Below are 17,285 nucleotides of genomic sequence, written 5' to 3'. Positions count from 1 at the left end.
ACTGCAGGTATGTGCGCGGCCCCCCTCCCGCGTCGTTTATGGCTTGACTGTAATATGCGCGTCACACCTGCGCTCTAGTACCCCGGAGAGGACCCCCGTCTAGCGGCCCATTCACCTCTGAACGCCTGTAGGAAGTGGTGCATTGACATTCCTTTGTGTTGCAACCTGGACCGTAATCTGTTTTGCAACTGAAAAAAACATCCGAAACAAAACTTTTACGCGGCGCACAGGACCCCCACCTTGGCTTTCTTACGGGCTCCCACGCCCCCCCGCGGGATAATGCGGATAACCTTTCACGGGGAATAAAACCTGCTGCAAAAGTGCAGTAAACAAGCCGGAATGAAGCACGTCAATAACAGAAAACTGCATGAAACTTCTCTGATGTGGTTGGATCAATATGAGTTTGCTCAGATGTTATTTTATTCAAGCAAATAATTGAAATAATATTTATTAACAAACAGACAAAATTAGGACCACACCTCCACTTTTCATTTCTTCATCCGTTCACCACTAAAGGGTAGTGGGGGGGTGGGGTGTCTTAATGGATTCTGGAAGAGAAAGCATCCTGGAGGTGGGGAGGGAGCGGGCCAGAGAAAGAGGGGGACAGAGGGGTCATCACGGCTTTTTTTTGTGCTGGGATGGAGAGAAAGGAGGGAGGACGAGCGGTGTTGAGGGGGCAATAAATGCTGGTGCAGACCAGGGTCACAGAGGTGCAGAGGTGCTTCAGAGGTCCTGGGAGCTGCTTTTCTCTCTCTGCAGAACACTCACCATCTTCATGCGACCTTTAATGCTGGTCTGAAGATCTGAAGCCTGATGTGAAGCCGTGATATGTGACGTGCGACGAGATCGCGTTAAGTGACACTTGTGCACACTGTAGCAGCGTGTGCTGAGAAATAAGAACCCAGAAATGCGTTGCTGCGTGGAACTTTCCTCTGTCTTGTTGTTAAAGTGAGGAGGAAGCGGTCCCACTGGGGTTTTGTCCCTGACTGCAGTGTATGGGTTCAAAGCTTCTTGCATGGGGAGGAGAGCCCTTAAACAGCATATTAAGCAGGAGTTAATTATATGCCAACCTGAGTGACAAAGGAAAAGAAAAGCCTCCGTGTGAATGGCGAGGCAAGAAAAGAGAAAAGTCATTATTCTGCCCACTTCTTTGCATTTGAAAACCCCTGTTCTTATTTTGGCATTTCCATTTGTAACTCCACTGAGGAGCAGAGATCACACTGGGAAGAGTCCATAACACGATCTTTGCGTCGGTGTCGTCCAACTTGCATCCGCCATTCAACAGGAATGTAGTTTAAATACCCGGCGATCTGAGGTGTGCAGTGGAGGGTTCATGTGTCAGAACAGTGTTTTCTTTCTTTCTCTCTTTCACTTACCTCTGATGAGAAAAACCTTTGATTTTTTCTCCGCTTCTAATCTTCTTCAAATGCAGCACTCTTTCGGAAAATGTGCTTTTTTTCTTCTTCGTCCTAACCAAATTCCGTTTGACTCAGCGGTGGAGATTCACGCATTGTTTGAAATAACAACTGGGGGCATGTCGGATTGTAAATCAGGAGAACTTCCCCCTCGCCTTGGAGCAAATGAGTCAACTTTAACATCACCGCCAGTTTGTGGCTGGTGGCTGCTGTGAATCTACGGTGCCATAACACCAAAACCAGTACAATCCAACAACACGAGGGGCCAAAATGAGCCAGCTGCTTTAAAAAGTGATGAGGCCATTTTAAAATACTGCATAAACTGGCCGTAAATCATCTGCATGTAGCACTCATCATGCAGGCCTACAGCAGCGCTAGCTTTGCAAGGCTAAAAACAATACGTTATAAAAGTGATGATAGTAGTTGTTTCAGTATTTTGTCTTTTTTACTATCGCGCGGCTTCATTCTGTGATGTTGCAGTCCACAAATATACTCAACAGTAACCAGTTCAAGTGTTGCACAGCCTCATTGAAACCGCATTACAAACAGCCCCTATTCATTTTTCTCCACACATTTACAAACATTCCTAGATTACTCTGTGAAAGACACGTGGAGTTTATTTTATGAACGAGATTTGTGTAGTTTCTCCTCCTCGGCCTCTGCTGTCCAAACACTCGCGTCAGTGTGAGTGGCCATTGTTAATGGTTTACTGTAGCTGCCATGTGGATCTCTGTTGCTGCCATTTTCATGCATGTTTATAAGAATGAGTGCAGGTAGGAAAAATAGGGATGTGGATAAATGTCATTTGTTTGGACTGAAAAGGATTTCGGAATTTAAAAAAAGGACGGAAGAAAATGATACAGAACAGAGATCTTGATCTGTTCTCGAAACGAGCTTTGGTGACACCTATTGGATCAAATGGGTCATTGCACCTTCTCAACATGCACGAAAACAAACCTAACCGAGCAGGCAAGCAAAGACACATCATAATTTGTTCGAATCGCTTATTATGAATCATATTTTCATAATGTGGAGTCCGACAAGTTGGTGTTTGTAGCAACAGGGTGTTGCAATAAAACACAAAACCAGACCGCTTTACAACACAGCCAATGATTTCACAAACATTCGGCAACCATCTCTCTGAATGTGTTTATTCATAAACTGGTAAAATATAGCACATTTGTATAAAAATGTAGAAAATTGTACACAAAATATAACACTTGGCTTTTGTCTATTAGTTAATGCTACTATTATAGCTTTCTGTTGCTAAAGTTGATATTCTTTTGCCAGCAAAAAGTCAGAATGAGAGTTGAAAGTCATGAAAAAACCACACACACACACACACACACACACAGACACACACACGCACACAGACACACAAACAAAAGGCAGCATTCATAAAGACAATTAATATAAGAGATCATTTTTACAGCACATCTTATATTGTACATTCTAAAGAACAGCACAGAATCAGTCATTGTGTTGCTAGTGTTAATGTGTTAATGTAGACGATTTGTGCATCCTTTTTTCTCAGTCATTTTGCGTTGTCTTTGGTGTAGTGTAGTCTTTAAGAAATGAGTCCTAGCTCAGGTGCCCTTATTGAAACCTGAAGTGTCACAGAAGGTGATTCAGCATTGCTTAAATTGTGGCCTTCAGCCGTGCTCGGCTGTCTTCTTGAATGAGTAGTCCAGAAATAGCAAAAATTCATTATTGCTATCAAAGAGAGTTTCGTGTGAAAAGTCAGAAGAGACAGAAACAATTGCAGCGCTACTGTCGGTGCAAAGCCACACTGAAATGTGTTGTCTTACAGGAGCTGCAGCCTCTTCCGCATGTTGCAGCTCAGCAGTTGCACCAAAGTACCTCAGTGTACTTAGAAAAAAAAAACATGTTGTTTAATACTTCTTAATCCCTGTCCTGAATAATAACCCTAACAACTCCTCTTTGGGATTAGAGCCAAAGTGCACCAACGCTGTGTAAATGTACCTCAAACAGGCATCTATTGCCAGTTGATTCGGGTTTCATTCAACAACTTAATGCCCTCATTACACCACAAGCAACACGTACCATGGAACATAAAAGGCCTTTTCTGTTCTGCTGTTAGAAACCAGAAAAGAAAGATGAAATACGCAGCTGCTTCAGGCGCACCTAAGGTGAACACGGGGAGCGTCGAACCCGGTGAAAGGGTGATTTTTGACACCCATGCTGTAGCACCTGATCAGCAGAAATCCAAGCACTGACGAGCCCTGAGTGTCCATGGGTGGAGGCCGCGCGTGCGCGTGTGAGTCTGCACTTGTGGAAATACTGATATGCCACAAAAAAAGAGTGTGTTGATCGCGACAAGGACAAAATCCTCAACAATGTCAATTCATATTCCATAGCACCGAGAAGCTTTTTTTTCGCCATCACTAAAAGCACTTAGTTGATTCTTCAGCTCTGGATGTCAGAATGCCGACAGTTCCTCACAAGGCCGGGATGACGTGTCCACCACCTCAATGTCCTATACACAACATATATAAATGTATATTAACCTATTTACATGCATCCTTCTCTCTTTTACTGGGGGGCCTCCTATGGGATGTATGGGGACGACATCCAGACAATGAAAGTTGCGAGTTTGTGGGAAAACAGATGCCTGGTTGGACCTGGATAAAGTCGTTCTATAGGTTAGTCTGGGAGAAAAATGGTCCAGTCCTTTCTAAGACAGTGTGTTGAGATACTTATTTTCCCCAGCTAGAGAGGTTAGCATGGATGTCATATCACCCACAGCCATGTTGGACAGGCCAGAGCCGGCAGTAAGGCTCATAGAGGTCTGGGGGGTAGTGAGGTGGGATGAGGCCTGAGGGGAAGACCCAGGTTGACCCTGCAGGGTACTGTTGACCGGGCCGAACGAGGAGGATTCAGCGTCGTCGATGATAGAGGTGAAATCTATGCGAGTGTTATCCAGATCCAGGTTTTCTAAGGCATTGGAGATGGGACCGGATTCTGGATAGGGACCCAGGGGGGCCGACTTTGGATCACTTGTTGGATCCAGACCAGAACCCATACCGTGCTGCTGGTTAAGACAAGGTCCGTTCTGCGAATCAATGATTTTGTCCAAGTTCACTTGACCTGAACAGTATAGGTTGTTGTTGTTGTTTGAAGGAGAGAAAATTTCGTTTTGTGGGTGCTGTGGATGCTGCACAGGAGGAAGGCGGACCCCTCGTCTGGGGCTGGAAGAGTGGACAGGGCTGAGGTGGGGCGAGCTGCCAATGTAGACTCCTCCCACCTGTGACAGGCTGTTCTGACGGCTCAGAGGTTTCCGACCTTGAGGAGGTCGGGGAGCCATTTCTTGACCATAACATGAGCCCTGTAGACCTGTCAACTGCTGGTCTTTGGGTGGGACAGAACTAGGTCCCCGGCTTGGGGGGCTCATGATCATGTTCTGATTGGGGTAGGATGGATAAGGTTGGTTGGGGTAAAGGTTCTGGTTCTGGTGCTGTGGACTGTGCTGGATCATTGCAGTCTGGGCAGCCAGATCCACATTATCAGACAAAGCTGGTTTTATTCCACTTTGCTGCTGTTGTTCCTGTCGTTGCTCCCACATGAGTGCTTGCTGGGACTGGACGTAGCTCCTCACCATCATCTCCTTCACCTGCATCATGGGGGTCTCTGACCTCTGTCCATCTGAGAGCGCTTTACCAGCACAACCCAGGCTGACGCTGCCTCCGCTGGCAAACGTGTTCTGGTTCTGCACAGGAAAGCCACAGCTGGAGTTGCTGGAGTTCCTCATCATGACCTGACCCGTCTGTTGGGGGTAACCCTGAGTCTGCTGGAGGAGCATCCTCTGCTGCTGGAGTTTAGCACTTTGACAGGCATCCCGGCCTCCCATCACCGGGTGAAACTGCTGCTCGGGCTTGATGACCAGTTTGTGGGTCCCGCCTGGACCATTGTAGAGACCTGGCTGATTGTTAAAGTGTGTCTGTTGAGATTGCAAGCTTGCGTCTGTGTACTGCATTCCTTGCTGGCTCTGCAGCTCATGGGGTGAAGATTGGATTTGACTGTGGTTATTGCCCCAGCGACCCCCAGCATTCCCGCTCTGACTGATACTGGGATAATGAGGAGCTGAGGGACTGAGCTGGCAGGTGCTCATACTGTACTCCGTCTGTTGGAGGAGAGTGTTTGTCATCCCCTCCGACTGATGGGGTCTTGCTTGGCCTATTGAATTTCCATCTTTGGACGTGACATCCCCTCCTGGGTTCTGATAGCAGCCGTGCATGTAAGCCTGGTCAGGGCAGCTCAAGGAATCATGACTTGGAGATAGCTGGTTCGAAAGAGAAGCTCCGCCTCCGTGGGCTTGATGTTGCTGCTGGTAACCAATGAAACTTCTCTCTCCAGGAGGCATCATCATGGAATGATCCCTTGAATCCAGAGGGGTGAGGTGGGTATCCATACTCATAGCCTCCATCATCACGTTCTCTGTAATGCTAGGGGGGCGAGGGGAGTACAAGTGTCTGGAGAGACTGGTGTCAGAGCCACGATGCTGCAGGGCATTCCTTCGGCCCATGAGGGCGACATTGTTGAGGCTATTGAAACGCTTGGGGAGAGCTTGAGGATCTGCTGCCGATCGAACCGGGTCACTGGCTCGTCTTGTATTGTTACCTGGAGCCTGGTGAGGGTAGATAACACCGGTACCATACTCCGTGTTGGCGCTGTGCCTACGGGGACCACCTTGTGTCAGGAAAGGAGGCAGTGGTTGTCCCTGGTACTCACTCAGAACACCCCCCCTTCTTGCAGTGGTACCTATCTGCTCCATATTGGGTAAAGGAGTGGGAGGTGGTCCACCGGTAGCTGCCGCATATTTGGCCTTTAGGTTGTACTGCTGGGCAGGTGTTAAATTTGAAAGTCCAGGTAATCCTGCTCCTGGACATGGAGCTCCTCTACGATTGGTCTCAGGAGAGAGGGGATCTGCAACAATCTGCTCGGACCCAAAGACGTGGCATCCTCCCCCCGCTGTTCCTCCCATCTGTGAGACCTCGCTGGAGCGCCGGCTGGAGAGGTAAGGAGACACCATGGAGGAGCGACGGCTGACAGTGTAGGCAGAGCTCAGGCTGCTGGTGCCACTTCCCCTTCTGTCATTAGAGCAGCCAGCTGAAGCGCTGCCTCCTAACTCATGACTGGAAAGCTCCATGACTCGCCGGTTTGAGAGGAGCGGAGAAGGTACACACATTCCCAAGTTTTCCCCTGTACCTAGAAATCAAGTAGCGTATTAAAACTTATCTTTGCAGCATTAACTTATCACCGTGTATTTAGTATTGTTTTTATGTTATAAATAAGCTTACTGGTCTTGAACACCATGTCAAAGTCATATATCCATGTTGAGCATTACTGTTAATTACATGGTTGATAATAAAGCCTACCAGGAAGTGCAGGTAGTTTGTTACTGCCACAGCGTGCAGGAGGGGAAGGCCTGCAGATCTGCTTCAGTTTGTCAATCTTCAAGTTCTCGAGCCTCTTCAGAGCTTGCGCTGACATTCCCATGGTTCCCCCTGCACTTGCCGATTCTCCTCCTCCTCCACCCCCAACTCCATCCTCCAGCGCCGTCAGATCCTCCAGACTGCCTGCTGCGTTCAGGTTCATCTCCACTCCGCTGTCGTTGTTGTTGGCGCTCCCCAGTGGAGAACGTTCGCTACTGCAGGATGACTGCCCGCCCGGGCTCGGCTGAGACTTCTGAAGAAAAGTTTCCAAATGTTTTGTTATCCATCATTTATTAGAAACAATCAATCCTTTAAATGGCAGAGATCTGAAGTTTGTGACGCTCTATAAAGCCAATGAGTCATAGACTATTTTATTCAAACAGACGTTCAGTAGATCCCTCACCAGAGAAGTCTCTGGAGCCATCAGTTTGCAGTCATCTCTGCGTGTCTCCTCTTTCTCCAATAGAAGCTCTGAGCTCTGGCCTCCAGGAGTCATGGCTGAACCTGGAGGTCGGGGCCCCATGTCTCCACGATGCTTTTTGGTGATGTGGGCTTCAGGGCCGTGTACAGTTTTCACATGTTTACGCAAGGAACTGGGATCTGTGTAGCGCTTCGTACAGCCGGGGATTTTACAGACATATGGTTTCTTTAAAAGAGAAACAGTGAGGGGGGAAAATTCAATGTATAGAATCGTGATTAGCAAAGAAACATCTGTGCATGTTTTTTAATGTTGATTTCTTCAGATCAACCATGAAAAAAAATTATAGATAGAAAACGATGTGAAGGTTTCCTAAAATATCAAACCGTATTTTCAAATGCTTCATGCATTATAAATCTCATAAATATATGCCAGTTTTATGTAATAGAGCTGTGCTACGCCTAAAAGTCCAAGGATGACAGAAGTCCTCCAAATAACCAAAAACAACTAAGTAATTTTATAGTCACTTCTGAAAGGAGACGCACATAATAAGACTTTGTTTTTTTTGTTTTCTTTGGCCTTTTAGACATAATGTTGCTGATAGACCAAAGAAAAGTTAAAGTCTTATTACGCAAGGATAGGCTATTTTACAGTCACCCCTTTCTTTGTGTTTGACCCCGTTGACCTCTGAGAGATGTCTAATTTGAGGAGGTAAGAGTTGTAAGTAAACTGTCCCGATGTAAAATTTCAACTTTCTAAAATAACAATAAATTATGAAAAGAAAAATCTGCTATACTTCCTAAGAAATTTGAAGTTAGAACAGAGAAGGTTGTCCCAGTGGTGCCCTAATTATGAGCAAATGGTGAAGGGAGAAATCCTGAATGTTTTTTCATAGTTGTACCTCATTGGAGTGAGTTCTGTTCTGGTGTTTGGCCCGGTCTGAAGCATTGGAGAAGGCTTTGTTACAGCCTTCGTGTTCGCACACGTACGGCTTCTCTCCAGTGTGAGAGCGCAGGTGAGTCTTCAGGTTTTCCAGACGAGAGTAGGCCTTATTACAGCCTTCGAACTACAGCAGAAAAACTGTTACAGCAACACTGCAGCTACAGGAGAGCAGGAACTAAAATATCAGTTTTGATGACATGCCGCCCACTCACAGTGCACTTGTGTGGCTTCTCTCCCGTGTGTCTGCGCATATGAACCACCAACATGTACTGGGCTTTAAATGGCCTCTGTTCCCTTGAGCATTCCTGCCAGTGACACACAAACTCTTTCTTCTCTCCGTGGATGTGTTCGTTGTTGATGTGCTGTGAGGCGGTGAGACGGGAGAGACCAACAATGACGATAAAGTGAGTGGTTAGAAACAATTCCTTTGCCTATCTTTTTAGAATGGCCTGCGTCTCTTACATGAACCAGCTGGTCCTGTGTGTCAAACTCCTTGCTGCAGCTCTCCCAGTGGCAGTTGGTTTCATAGATGGCCTCTTGTTCGGTCTTCCCGTCCTCCTTATCCAACTCATCTCTGCCATCCAGGAGACCCAGGAGAGGGTCCTGACCAGACATTAAACGAGCCTTTGTTTAATAACTACAGAAACGTGTACACAGTCATGGAAAGCACTGAATACACCGACCATTTGGGTCAAATACCAGGACAGCATGTTATATACTTTGACTGCTCCAGTGGTCCAGGCCTGTACTTTTTACTTGGTCTACCTACTTGTGAGACTATGAGCATACCTGAGTGCCAGTGGAAGAGGGACTGGCCACGTCTCCCTCCGATCGCTCTTCCAGGCTCTTCACGTTCATGCCATCCATCACACCACTTAAGCCAGGCTCGGTCTTCAGCTGCAAACCAAAATACAGCCCTCATTACGCCTGTCATCTCCAGACCATTAAGAGAGGTTTTAATTCTTGCTATCCTAGGCCCAGAGAGTCCCTTTCTCCCTCCTAAATTGAACCAGAGGAAAGCCTTACATGTCCGTGCTTAGGTGGTGCATGCAGCCGGGGATTGTGGGGAGGTAAGCGGGAACCTTGGCAAGGGCCTGGTGTGTGTCCACCCAGAGGCGTTACTCCCCCTCCTCCATATATGGAACCTTGTTGCCTGGACTGGCAACTGATATTGCCTGTATATCCAAGCGATGGGCTGTGATGGAGAAGAAAGTGGGATTATTTCGAGTTTTCTTCTTATTTCACGGTGATTTATGTAAATAAGAACCTTAAGGATTCCACTGTCCTCCATTCATTTGTTGATATATTCAAAAAAACTAGACTATTAGTAAAAATATTTCAATACTCACCTCATGGCGCCCACAGAAAGATGGCCGTAAGAACTGGCACCATTTGCGTTACCCCGAGAGTTGACAAACGCCACCAGCGAGTTCGGTGAGGTCCGGATCACTGTCTGAAGGTCCACGCTGGCGTCAGACAGAGGCGAGATGGACAGGGCTCTTTTTTTACTCAGCTTCAAGATGGACCGAGGCGTAGAGAACCTGGAGCCTAAACAGCAGGAGGTGGGAAGAGGTCAAGGTTGATTTGGATTTTGCGTTTGTCCAACACATGGAGTCGTGTCAGCTGACCGTCGCCCGAGCCAATCAGATCAGAGTTCCCCTGAGCCTGGCAGAAGTTATGATGAGAGGGCATCATGTTGCTCTGGGTACAGTAGGGGGTGCTGTTTCCCCCTGTTGGAAAGAAATAGCAGATGTTTTACTTACAGCGAGTAGAAGCACTTATAAATATCGACATTTACATGTGAATTCAAGTTTTGCTTCAAAGATAATATGTTCTTGTCTTTCTCAAGGTAAGATAGGATTAATCTTGCACATGCAATTATGAGAAAATCTGAAGCAGCTCTAAAGGTGATGTATATAATAGGATAAAGGTGATGTAAAAGATGACTCACCCTCTGGGGGAGGCATGCCTCTGTGTCCCATCATGCTGTGTGGCGGCAGGGCCTGAGGGGGCCTCATGTACTGATCCGTACAGAGGCCAATCCCTGGACCTGAGCCATGAGTCATGCTGGACGCCATAGGATTATACATGGTTCTGCAGTCCTGAGGAAGGCCGTTGAGAAATGGTGCACGCAGGGAGGACACATCACTGTACGGAGACTGGTCTGACGGGACTAGGCTGCGTGTAATAAGTAACATATTTTAATGTGTAATTCATAAAAACCTGCCTTTGCAAAAGGCAGAAACATCAAAGAAGCAACAATTACGTAAAAAGTATACACAGATGTCTGTGATTTTAAGTGCTTCAGCAACATTCTGACATTATGACACATCGTGTTCTGTTTAAATAAACAGAGGTGGTGTAGAAAGAGGTCTTTGTTGAAGCAGTGTTGTGCAAGCTCTTGATAAAGAGAACCAATAGCTGATTACTAATTGGCTGTATTTAGCAGATATCCTATATCAGTAAGTGGTGTCACTGATTAAAAAGCTCCAGTGAATCACCAGCTCAACTGTCTGGGGTACCAAACTCATTCTTAGCTAATAAAACAAGGTTCGTCTCCGCAGCCTGGCTGTGATGTCTGATTCTCACCACTAGATAGAGTATAGCGTCCGTGTTTGTCTAACCTGAATAAATCACCCTCTTCAGGGGTTTCCCCTTCAAGAATGGAAAGCGGAATCAGCCCAGGAAGTTTCCAGTTCTCATGAGTTTCATTTTGTGCATTTGCTGACCTTTCCACAGCCATACTGGTGTCGCTAAAAACTGTCCCTCCCTGATCTCTGTTCCTTCTGCTCAGCTCCGAAAGGCCAGTATATCATGTACCCACCTTCCCCTAAGACGCCTTTTCAGTTCTTTAATTCTTTCACTACAACGTGTATTCCACACAGGAGCTTAATCTGTTCCCTCTAATCCACCGTGCTGGTTCCCCCTGAATATGCCTCCCTCCCGCTCGCCCTCCTTTCTCCCCTTCTCTTCTCCCATTCATCCCTTCTGTTCTTTTTCTCTGTCTCTCCCTCACCCCCTCTGTCCTTTCTGCCACTTTCTATCTCCTCTCTCTCCCTCCCCCGTCTTTCTCTGTCCTGCCAAGCCACCTTTCTCTCTGTCATTCTCCGTCTCTCCCTCTCTCTGGGTAACCTGAGCGGGGCGAGATGCAGTCATGCAGAGCGCAGCGGGGCCTGGTCAGCCTGTAATTAGCAGCTGTCAGAGAGAGGCCGAGTCCACCCGCAACCTGGGTGGCATGAGGGAAGGAAGGAGGGGCAGCCAGGATGGGGAGGGGGGGGCTTGCCAGCTCTGTGTCCATTACAATCATAGTGCATCTGATAACTGCAATACCTTTTATGTGGCTGTGTCACTGCTGGAATTTCCGATAGATTCTTATCAATAACATTAATTTAATCAAAATGGATCATATAGTGTTGGCTCTTACTGAGGAAGACTAACTGGAACTATTTCACATAAGACTGGCGTGGAAGTGCACATAACTGTTGCATTTAGAAAAAGCCACATGATTAATAATAATATTCTTAACTTAAATTATGCTGAACACAATCACAGACAAGTTTACTCTCATGTGGTTTGTGTATTTCATCATGTTACTTTCATGTTTCATCATGTCAGGTACAAGGTGAAATGCAGCTGTGCTAGGGCCAGCTTTGGTCTTACCCTCTGGAGGGCTGGCCGGGCGAGGAGTCGTAGTGATACAGCCCCTGGTGTGGCTGCATGTCCACTGGCATTGGAGCTCCAAGGAACAACTCGCCCCTTTAGGCCGTTAACCTGACACAACAACACAACAAGACAGGGCGGAAAAGCAAATAAAACAAACAGCCCCAAAATGCAAATATATGAAACCAGTCATGCATGGCAAGGATAGAAAATATACTATTAATAAGAGCTTAGGAACAGGTTTGGGTTGATAATGAATGTTAAAACTGTTATTAATACATATAACTCGCTGGCAGTACCTACAGCAGATATGCCAGGTAAAGCCACTGTAAAGGTGATTTTTTTTTTTCCTTTTTATCAAATGTTTGTAATATTTAAGGTGAGTTTTAAAAGGTACATTGAAAAAGCAATGAGTAGTGCATATTTCAATAGACTACATCTGAATTGTAGACTGTTATTAATATCAAAACCTTTAACTATAGATACGTACACTATAGTGTATCTGGTTTGGTTTGTTTTACAGTCTGACTGTCCTCTAAAGGACTGGTCCATTCCATTCACCCACTGTTACAACTTAACGGGTCATGTGATGCTTCTGATGTGCCCCGACACACTCCTACAGATTATCCCAAACCCCAGGACAAAAAGAGCGGGCTTGCTAGTAATCTTCCTTCTCTAAACAGAGTCATGGACCTCGAACTCCACTGACAGACGCCCAAAACCTGCCACACCTTCCCATCCTGGACCGAGTATTGAGGGGGAAATAGACGGAAGAGGACAGTCTCGGTTTGGCTTTAAAGTGCAAAATAAAGAACTTTTAAAGGGACATTAGCGACACAAATGAAGGGTAAAACATGGACGAAGCAACTTTTTGTATAGAACTCTGAGATCTCAGCAAGAGTGCATGTGGAAGGTAATTCTAGCTGAGATTTTGAGAAAATTTGCTTATTATAGCTTCACGCCACACGCTCATACACATTCCTTTTCGTCTATACTATTTAGCATCCTCCAAATTGCCATCATCAGGTTTTAGTATTAATCTACCACTTTAATCCTGAAGGTGTTGATGGGCCTTAACCTGCAAAATGAAATATTTATAAGTCCAACATCCTTTAAGTGTGTGTTGTAGCTATTTAAGTTCTTGACATGCGGGTGGAGTCAAAACAACCCATCACTGTTTCTGTTGTCTCCAAGGCCAAACTGGGAAAGCTCCTGTTTCGTGCTGGTGAAAGTATTGTGATGTGAGTGTAACTGGTTTGCCTGGTCTGTCATGCGGTAGCACAAGTGTTAAAAGGGCAGCAGGGACCTATTTAAGCCGACAAGTCACTGGGGGGATTTGGAATGTAAAAGTTAGTGAGTGGCTAAATGGCGTGGGCGGTCCGAGGCTAATTACACACATCCAACACTGCCTTTGGATGTGTGTATGACAATCAGACGGAAGTGCTAAATAGAGATCTCGCTGAGCACGTCAGCTGTCCAGAACTAATAAATACCAAGAAGGGGGCTGTCAGACAACATCACACACACACACACACACGCGCACACACACACACACACACACACACACACACACACACACACACACACACACACACACACACAAACCCATGTCAGGCTTGCCAGTGGGTGGTGTAGTATTCTTGTAGCCACCATATGAGTATGGAATGCACGTGTGTGTTCTTGAACGTGCTACGAGGGAGGGTAGATTGCCAAGTGATGACATTTTAGGGAAGTTAGGAAGTTAGTTTTTGGGGCCATTTTATTTGGGGTGGGGGGACTATAAAGGTCAGTTTGAGGGTTAAGACTTGGATTTAAGGTTCAGGCTTAATTTAAAGTTCAGGAGAGGTTTAGGTCAAGGATTAGTCATTTGGTTGTGATGGTTAGCGTTAGAGAATGGGAAATGCATTCTGAAAATCCCCACAAAGATAGAAGTACACACATGTGTGTGCAAGAGAGAGAGAGAGAGAGAGAGAGAGAGAGAGAGAGAGAGAGAGAGAGAGAGAGAGAGAGAGAGAGAGAGAGAGTACCAGAATATACCAGAGCAGTGTTGTGTGTGTTATGGATCTTATAGATGTCATAGATAGAAAATATAGCTGGCATTTAAAATGTCCTTATTCTACATAAACTATCCTGAATTTATGTCTTTGGCCAGATTTGACAAGTTTCTATGATAAATCTTCTTGATCAGGTGTTTTGGGACATTGTACTATTTTAGGCCAGTGTTTTGTGAGAAACTCAGGGACTTTTTTCCCTTGTGTCATTTTTGTGGAGCTTGGTTTTAGCTGGTTGGGGCTGAGGCACATTAAAAACCCCAAGACCATCAATCAAATGACAAGCTAAACAACTCGGCTCCACCGTGGTGGCATAACAAGCCGGGCAGAAACCAAGGCACAACCGCCACTTTCAGCTCCAGGTTCACATGCCTACACTGACTGGTGTCACCAATGAAGGGAAACTCACAGCCTTGGAGAAACCTTAACTACCCCGAAAGTCAAGTTTTTGGATGTTTTTTGTCTCCGAAAGGAAAGAAGCAACACTGAGTGAAAGATGTTTAAGCCTAAGGGATTTTGACTGTGGATGACTACAAAGACTTAGTTTCCTCTCAGTCCTTTATATATTTTAATATTATATTTTTTACTTTTTTACAGGGCCATTCAACTCAGCCCCCAAACATTCAACAACAACCGATGAGCTTAAAACTCAAGGGAGATTTGTTGCTGCAGACTTACTCTGGTATGAGCAAGTGTCTAATATTAGCCGGGCCATTTGTGCTTTAAAGCATACTAGAATTAATTACACAAACAAATAAAAAAAAGGTTAATATATAATTTACCTCAATCAAAGTGACAGTTACAGACATTAGTGGTGGTTTTAGTGGCTGTTTAGATTTAAAAAATGGGAGGTTGTAACATGCACAAACCGACAATTAGACGATTGATTCACAATTAGCACAGAAGCCACAATTAAGACATGGATGGTGATTATTGGTTATAACTGATCACAAAATCAAGTCGGGCAGAAAGACTTCAGCTTAACTCCCAGGGAATCTGTTTTCATGGGATGGTACAGACATCAAATTGTTTTTGAACTAGTTATTTTCTAGATAAAAGTACCAAAGTAGTGAGCCATCTTGTTTCTTTCCTATCTTTGACATACTATGAAACAAAAGACAAAGAAGTCTATTGGCCACTAAAACACAGAGAAGTTCACAGCATGGGAGCATTTACACAAATACACCAAAAACTAGACTGCTTGTGTCTCTCCTGCTGGGCTTTGCTGACATTATGATATTCCCCCCCTAATATCTCTCAGATGATTCATTTTGCTGTGTATAGAGAAAGCATCATTGTTTAGTCTTCTACAGTTTGGCCATTTCGAGCCTCCTCCCACTGATGGATCCAACAGGGAATTAGAGATATTTCCACGGGTCAGTGGCCGGGTCGTACAATAGGCCTGATCCAGGTCCTGATCCTCTGCTTCTACAGTCCTCCTCCCTGGGGAGTAAAACTAAACTGGGGCTCATCCGTGTCCACCCCCAAGCTCGCTCCACAGTCCACAGTCAGGGCAAGCAGCATTAAGTGACATCATTGCTCCTGTACTCCTGACAGGAATGCAATCACACCTCATATGTTCATGTTTCCAGCTCTGTGTTTGCATAATAACCTATTAAACAAGATAAACACCATGTGACACTGGGACCTTCACCCCCACCCTTTCTCAAGTTTCCTCCTCCCATGTCTTTTCTGTCCTCAATCTCTTAAGTCTATCTTCAGCTCTCTTTCTTCCTTCTCTGCCCCATTGCCTCCACCCTCTCGCTCCCCCATTCCCTCTCTCGCCGTCTCTCGGCTCATTCCTGCGCTCCCCGCCCCTCCCCCTCCCGCCGGGGCTGCATCGAGGTGGGTGTTCTCTGGCTGTTATGACTTGAGAGACGATAATGGCAGCTATAATGTAGCCAGCCGTTCCTGATGTGGCTGAGCTTGTGGGGGGATTCTGTTGTGTTAAGGCTGGAGACAGCGCAAGGGAAAGAGGGAGGGAGGGAGCGAAAAGGCGGGACCCGGGACCCTGGCCAACCACAGGCCGAGACTACCTCGCTTTTTATTCCGTTTTTTTTTCTTTCTCTCCTCACCCACTGACTTTTGCTAGCCCCGTTGTTTTCCTTCAGTGGTAAACTTTGTTTTTAGATTCTGCCTGTGTTTTTGTAACCCTTCCACCCAACACAGACGCTCCTCCTTTCCTTACTTGTTCTCCCCCCAACTAACCCTCCGCTGAGTTTTTTGCCCCTTTTACCCAGACAAGTGATGTGGGATTCACATCAGTACCAGGCTCGATTGTACTTTGAATGTGATTGCAGTACCAGGTTTGGCTACAAATGCACACATAGCTTATTGTCAGCTGTCAGCAGGGTTGATCTCATGAAATCGGATGTCGTACAAAAAGTGATTGTTCATTTACAATTAATAAAACTGATTCTAATAGCTGTTGAATCGGGCCAAATCACGATGTTTCCAACGTGGGAGGATGGTCATGTTCAAAAATGTTTCCTATGGTTTTAAACCCTGTTCATGTTCGAAAAGTCATCAAGTGAGTTGCAGCTTCGTTAAGCCATGTTGATGAGCTTGTCTTCTTTTTACTTGTTTTGCTATAACTTGCCATTCAGCTATGAATTTATCCTTCATAGTCTGGCAAACTAACTGTTCAGCTACAACTATGCTAGGGTAGCGCTACCTTTAACTGCAATATCAAGACGTAAGTTCTTGTTCAGTGTTGTGCTGGTTTTGGTTGGATGAAGGTGCTGAGTTTGAAAATACTGTAGAAATACAGCCAGTCCTAATTTAATCGAAATGGTAAAACCTTACAAATAAGATTTATTGGGTTGATGAGTGAAATGCTAGATTTGTAGTCGTTGTGAGCTCACAGAAAATCCCTGACACGAGTCTCCTGCAAACAAACTTGCAGACTAATGCTGTGAGCTAATAGAGTCAACACCATCGCCTGTAAAGTGAAGACTGCAGAAGCTGCGGTGCTGATGGCTCACTGCTGAGGTTCTCACCTTGTGGAAATGGCAGAATGAGATGTTGATCCCTTGTAGCTACACAGTCAGAGTGACTGATGACAGACATGGGGGCACTAGAGGGCTGGGCTGCAGCACGCCAACATGGCTACAGACAGAGAGGGCAGGGGCCTCGGCACAAACTGAGCACAGCAGAAAAGCTTTTCTGGAATAACCACAATACTCTTAGAAATCGGGACTGTTGAGCAGTCAAAACCTAATCAAGCATTATTATAGTTGCAAATGCCGGTGATGCTCTGGCACATGAACAACAAAAGATTCTGCATCATTTTACAATGGAAATGAGCCCTGAAGACAACACACAACATTCATTTTCACTGGCGTTT

The 17,285-nt window shown here is 45.7% G+C and overlaps 1 protein-coding gene across 3 annotated transcripts in view; it reads right to left on the bottom strand.

Annotated features, from left to right (window-relative positions):
* Positions 1 to 2,541: 2,541 nt before the first annotated feature.
* Positions 2,542 to 17,285, bottom strand: part of gli1 (GLI family zinc finger 1) — a 37,119-nt gene continuing 22,375 nt past the window's right edge. For all 3 annotated transcript variants that reach the window (XM_029826900.1, XM_003973494.3, XM_029826901.1), the window contains 12 exons: positions 11,889 to 11,999; positions 10,180 to 10,406; positions 9,857 to 9,958; positions 9,578 to 9,776; positions 9,255 to 9,423; positions 9,018 to 9,125; positions 8,691 to 8,831; positions 8,441 to 8,590; positions 8,188 to 8,352; positions 7,272 to 7,514; positions 6,812 to 7,121; positions 2,542 to 6,641 (listed from right to left, as the gene is read on the bottom strand). In XM_029826900.1, the coding sequence (XP_029682760.1) occupies positions 4,111 to 6,641; positions 6,812 to 7,121; positions 7,272 to 7,514; positions 8,188 to 8,352; positions 8,441 to 8,590; positions 8,691 to 8,831; positions 9,018 to 9,125; positions 9,255 to 9,423; positions 9,578 to 9,776; positions 9,857 to 9,958; positions 10,180 to 10,406; positions 11,889 to 11,959 (4,416 nt within the window). In that variant the 5' untranslated portion in view covers positions 11,960 to 11,999 and the 3' untranslated portion in view covers positions 2,542 to 4,110. The remainder of the gene's footprint in view (positions 6,642 to 6,811; positions 7,122 to 7,271; positions 7,515 to 8,187; positions 8,353 to 8,440; positions 8,591 to 8,690; positions 8,832 to 9,017; positions 9,126 to 9,254; positions 9,424 to 9,577; positions 9,777 to 9,856; positions 9,959 to 10,179; positions 10,407 to 11,888; positions 12,000 to 17,285) is intronic.

The sequence above is a fragment of the Takifugu rubripes genome, chromosome 19 (genome assembly GCF_901000725.2).
Source record: "Takifugu rubripes chromosome 19, fTakRub1.2, whole genome shotgun sequence".
NCBI classification, from domain to species: Eukaryota; Metazoa; Chordata; class Actinopteri; order Tetraodontiformes; family Tetraodontidae; genus Takifugu; species Takifugu rubripes.
Note: the sequence above shows the minus strand (reverse complement) of the source record. Positions and strands in the feature narration are given on the sequence as shown.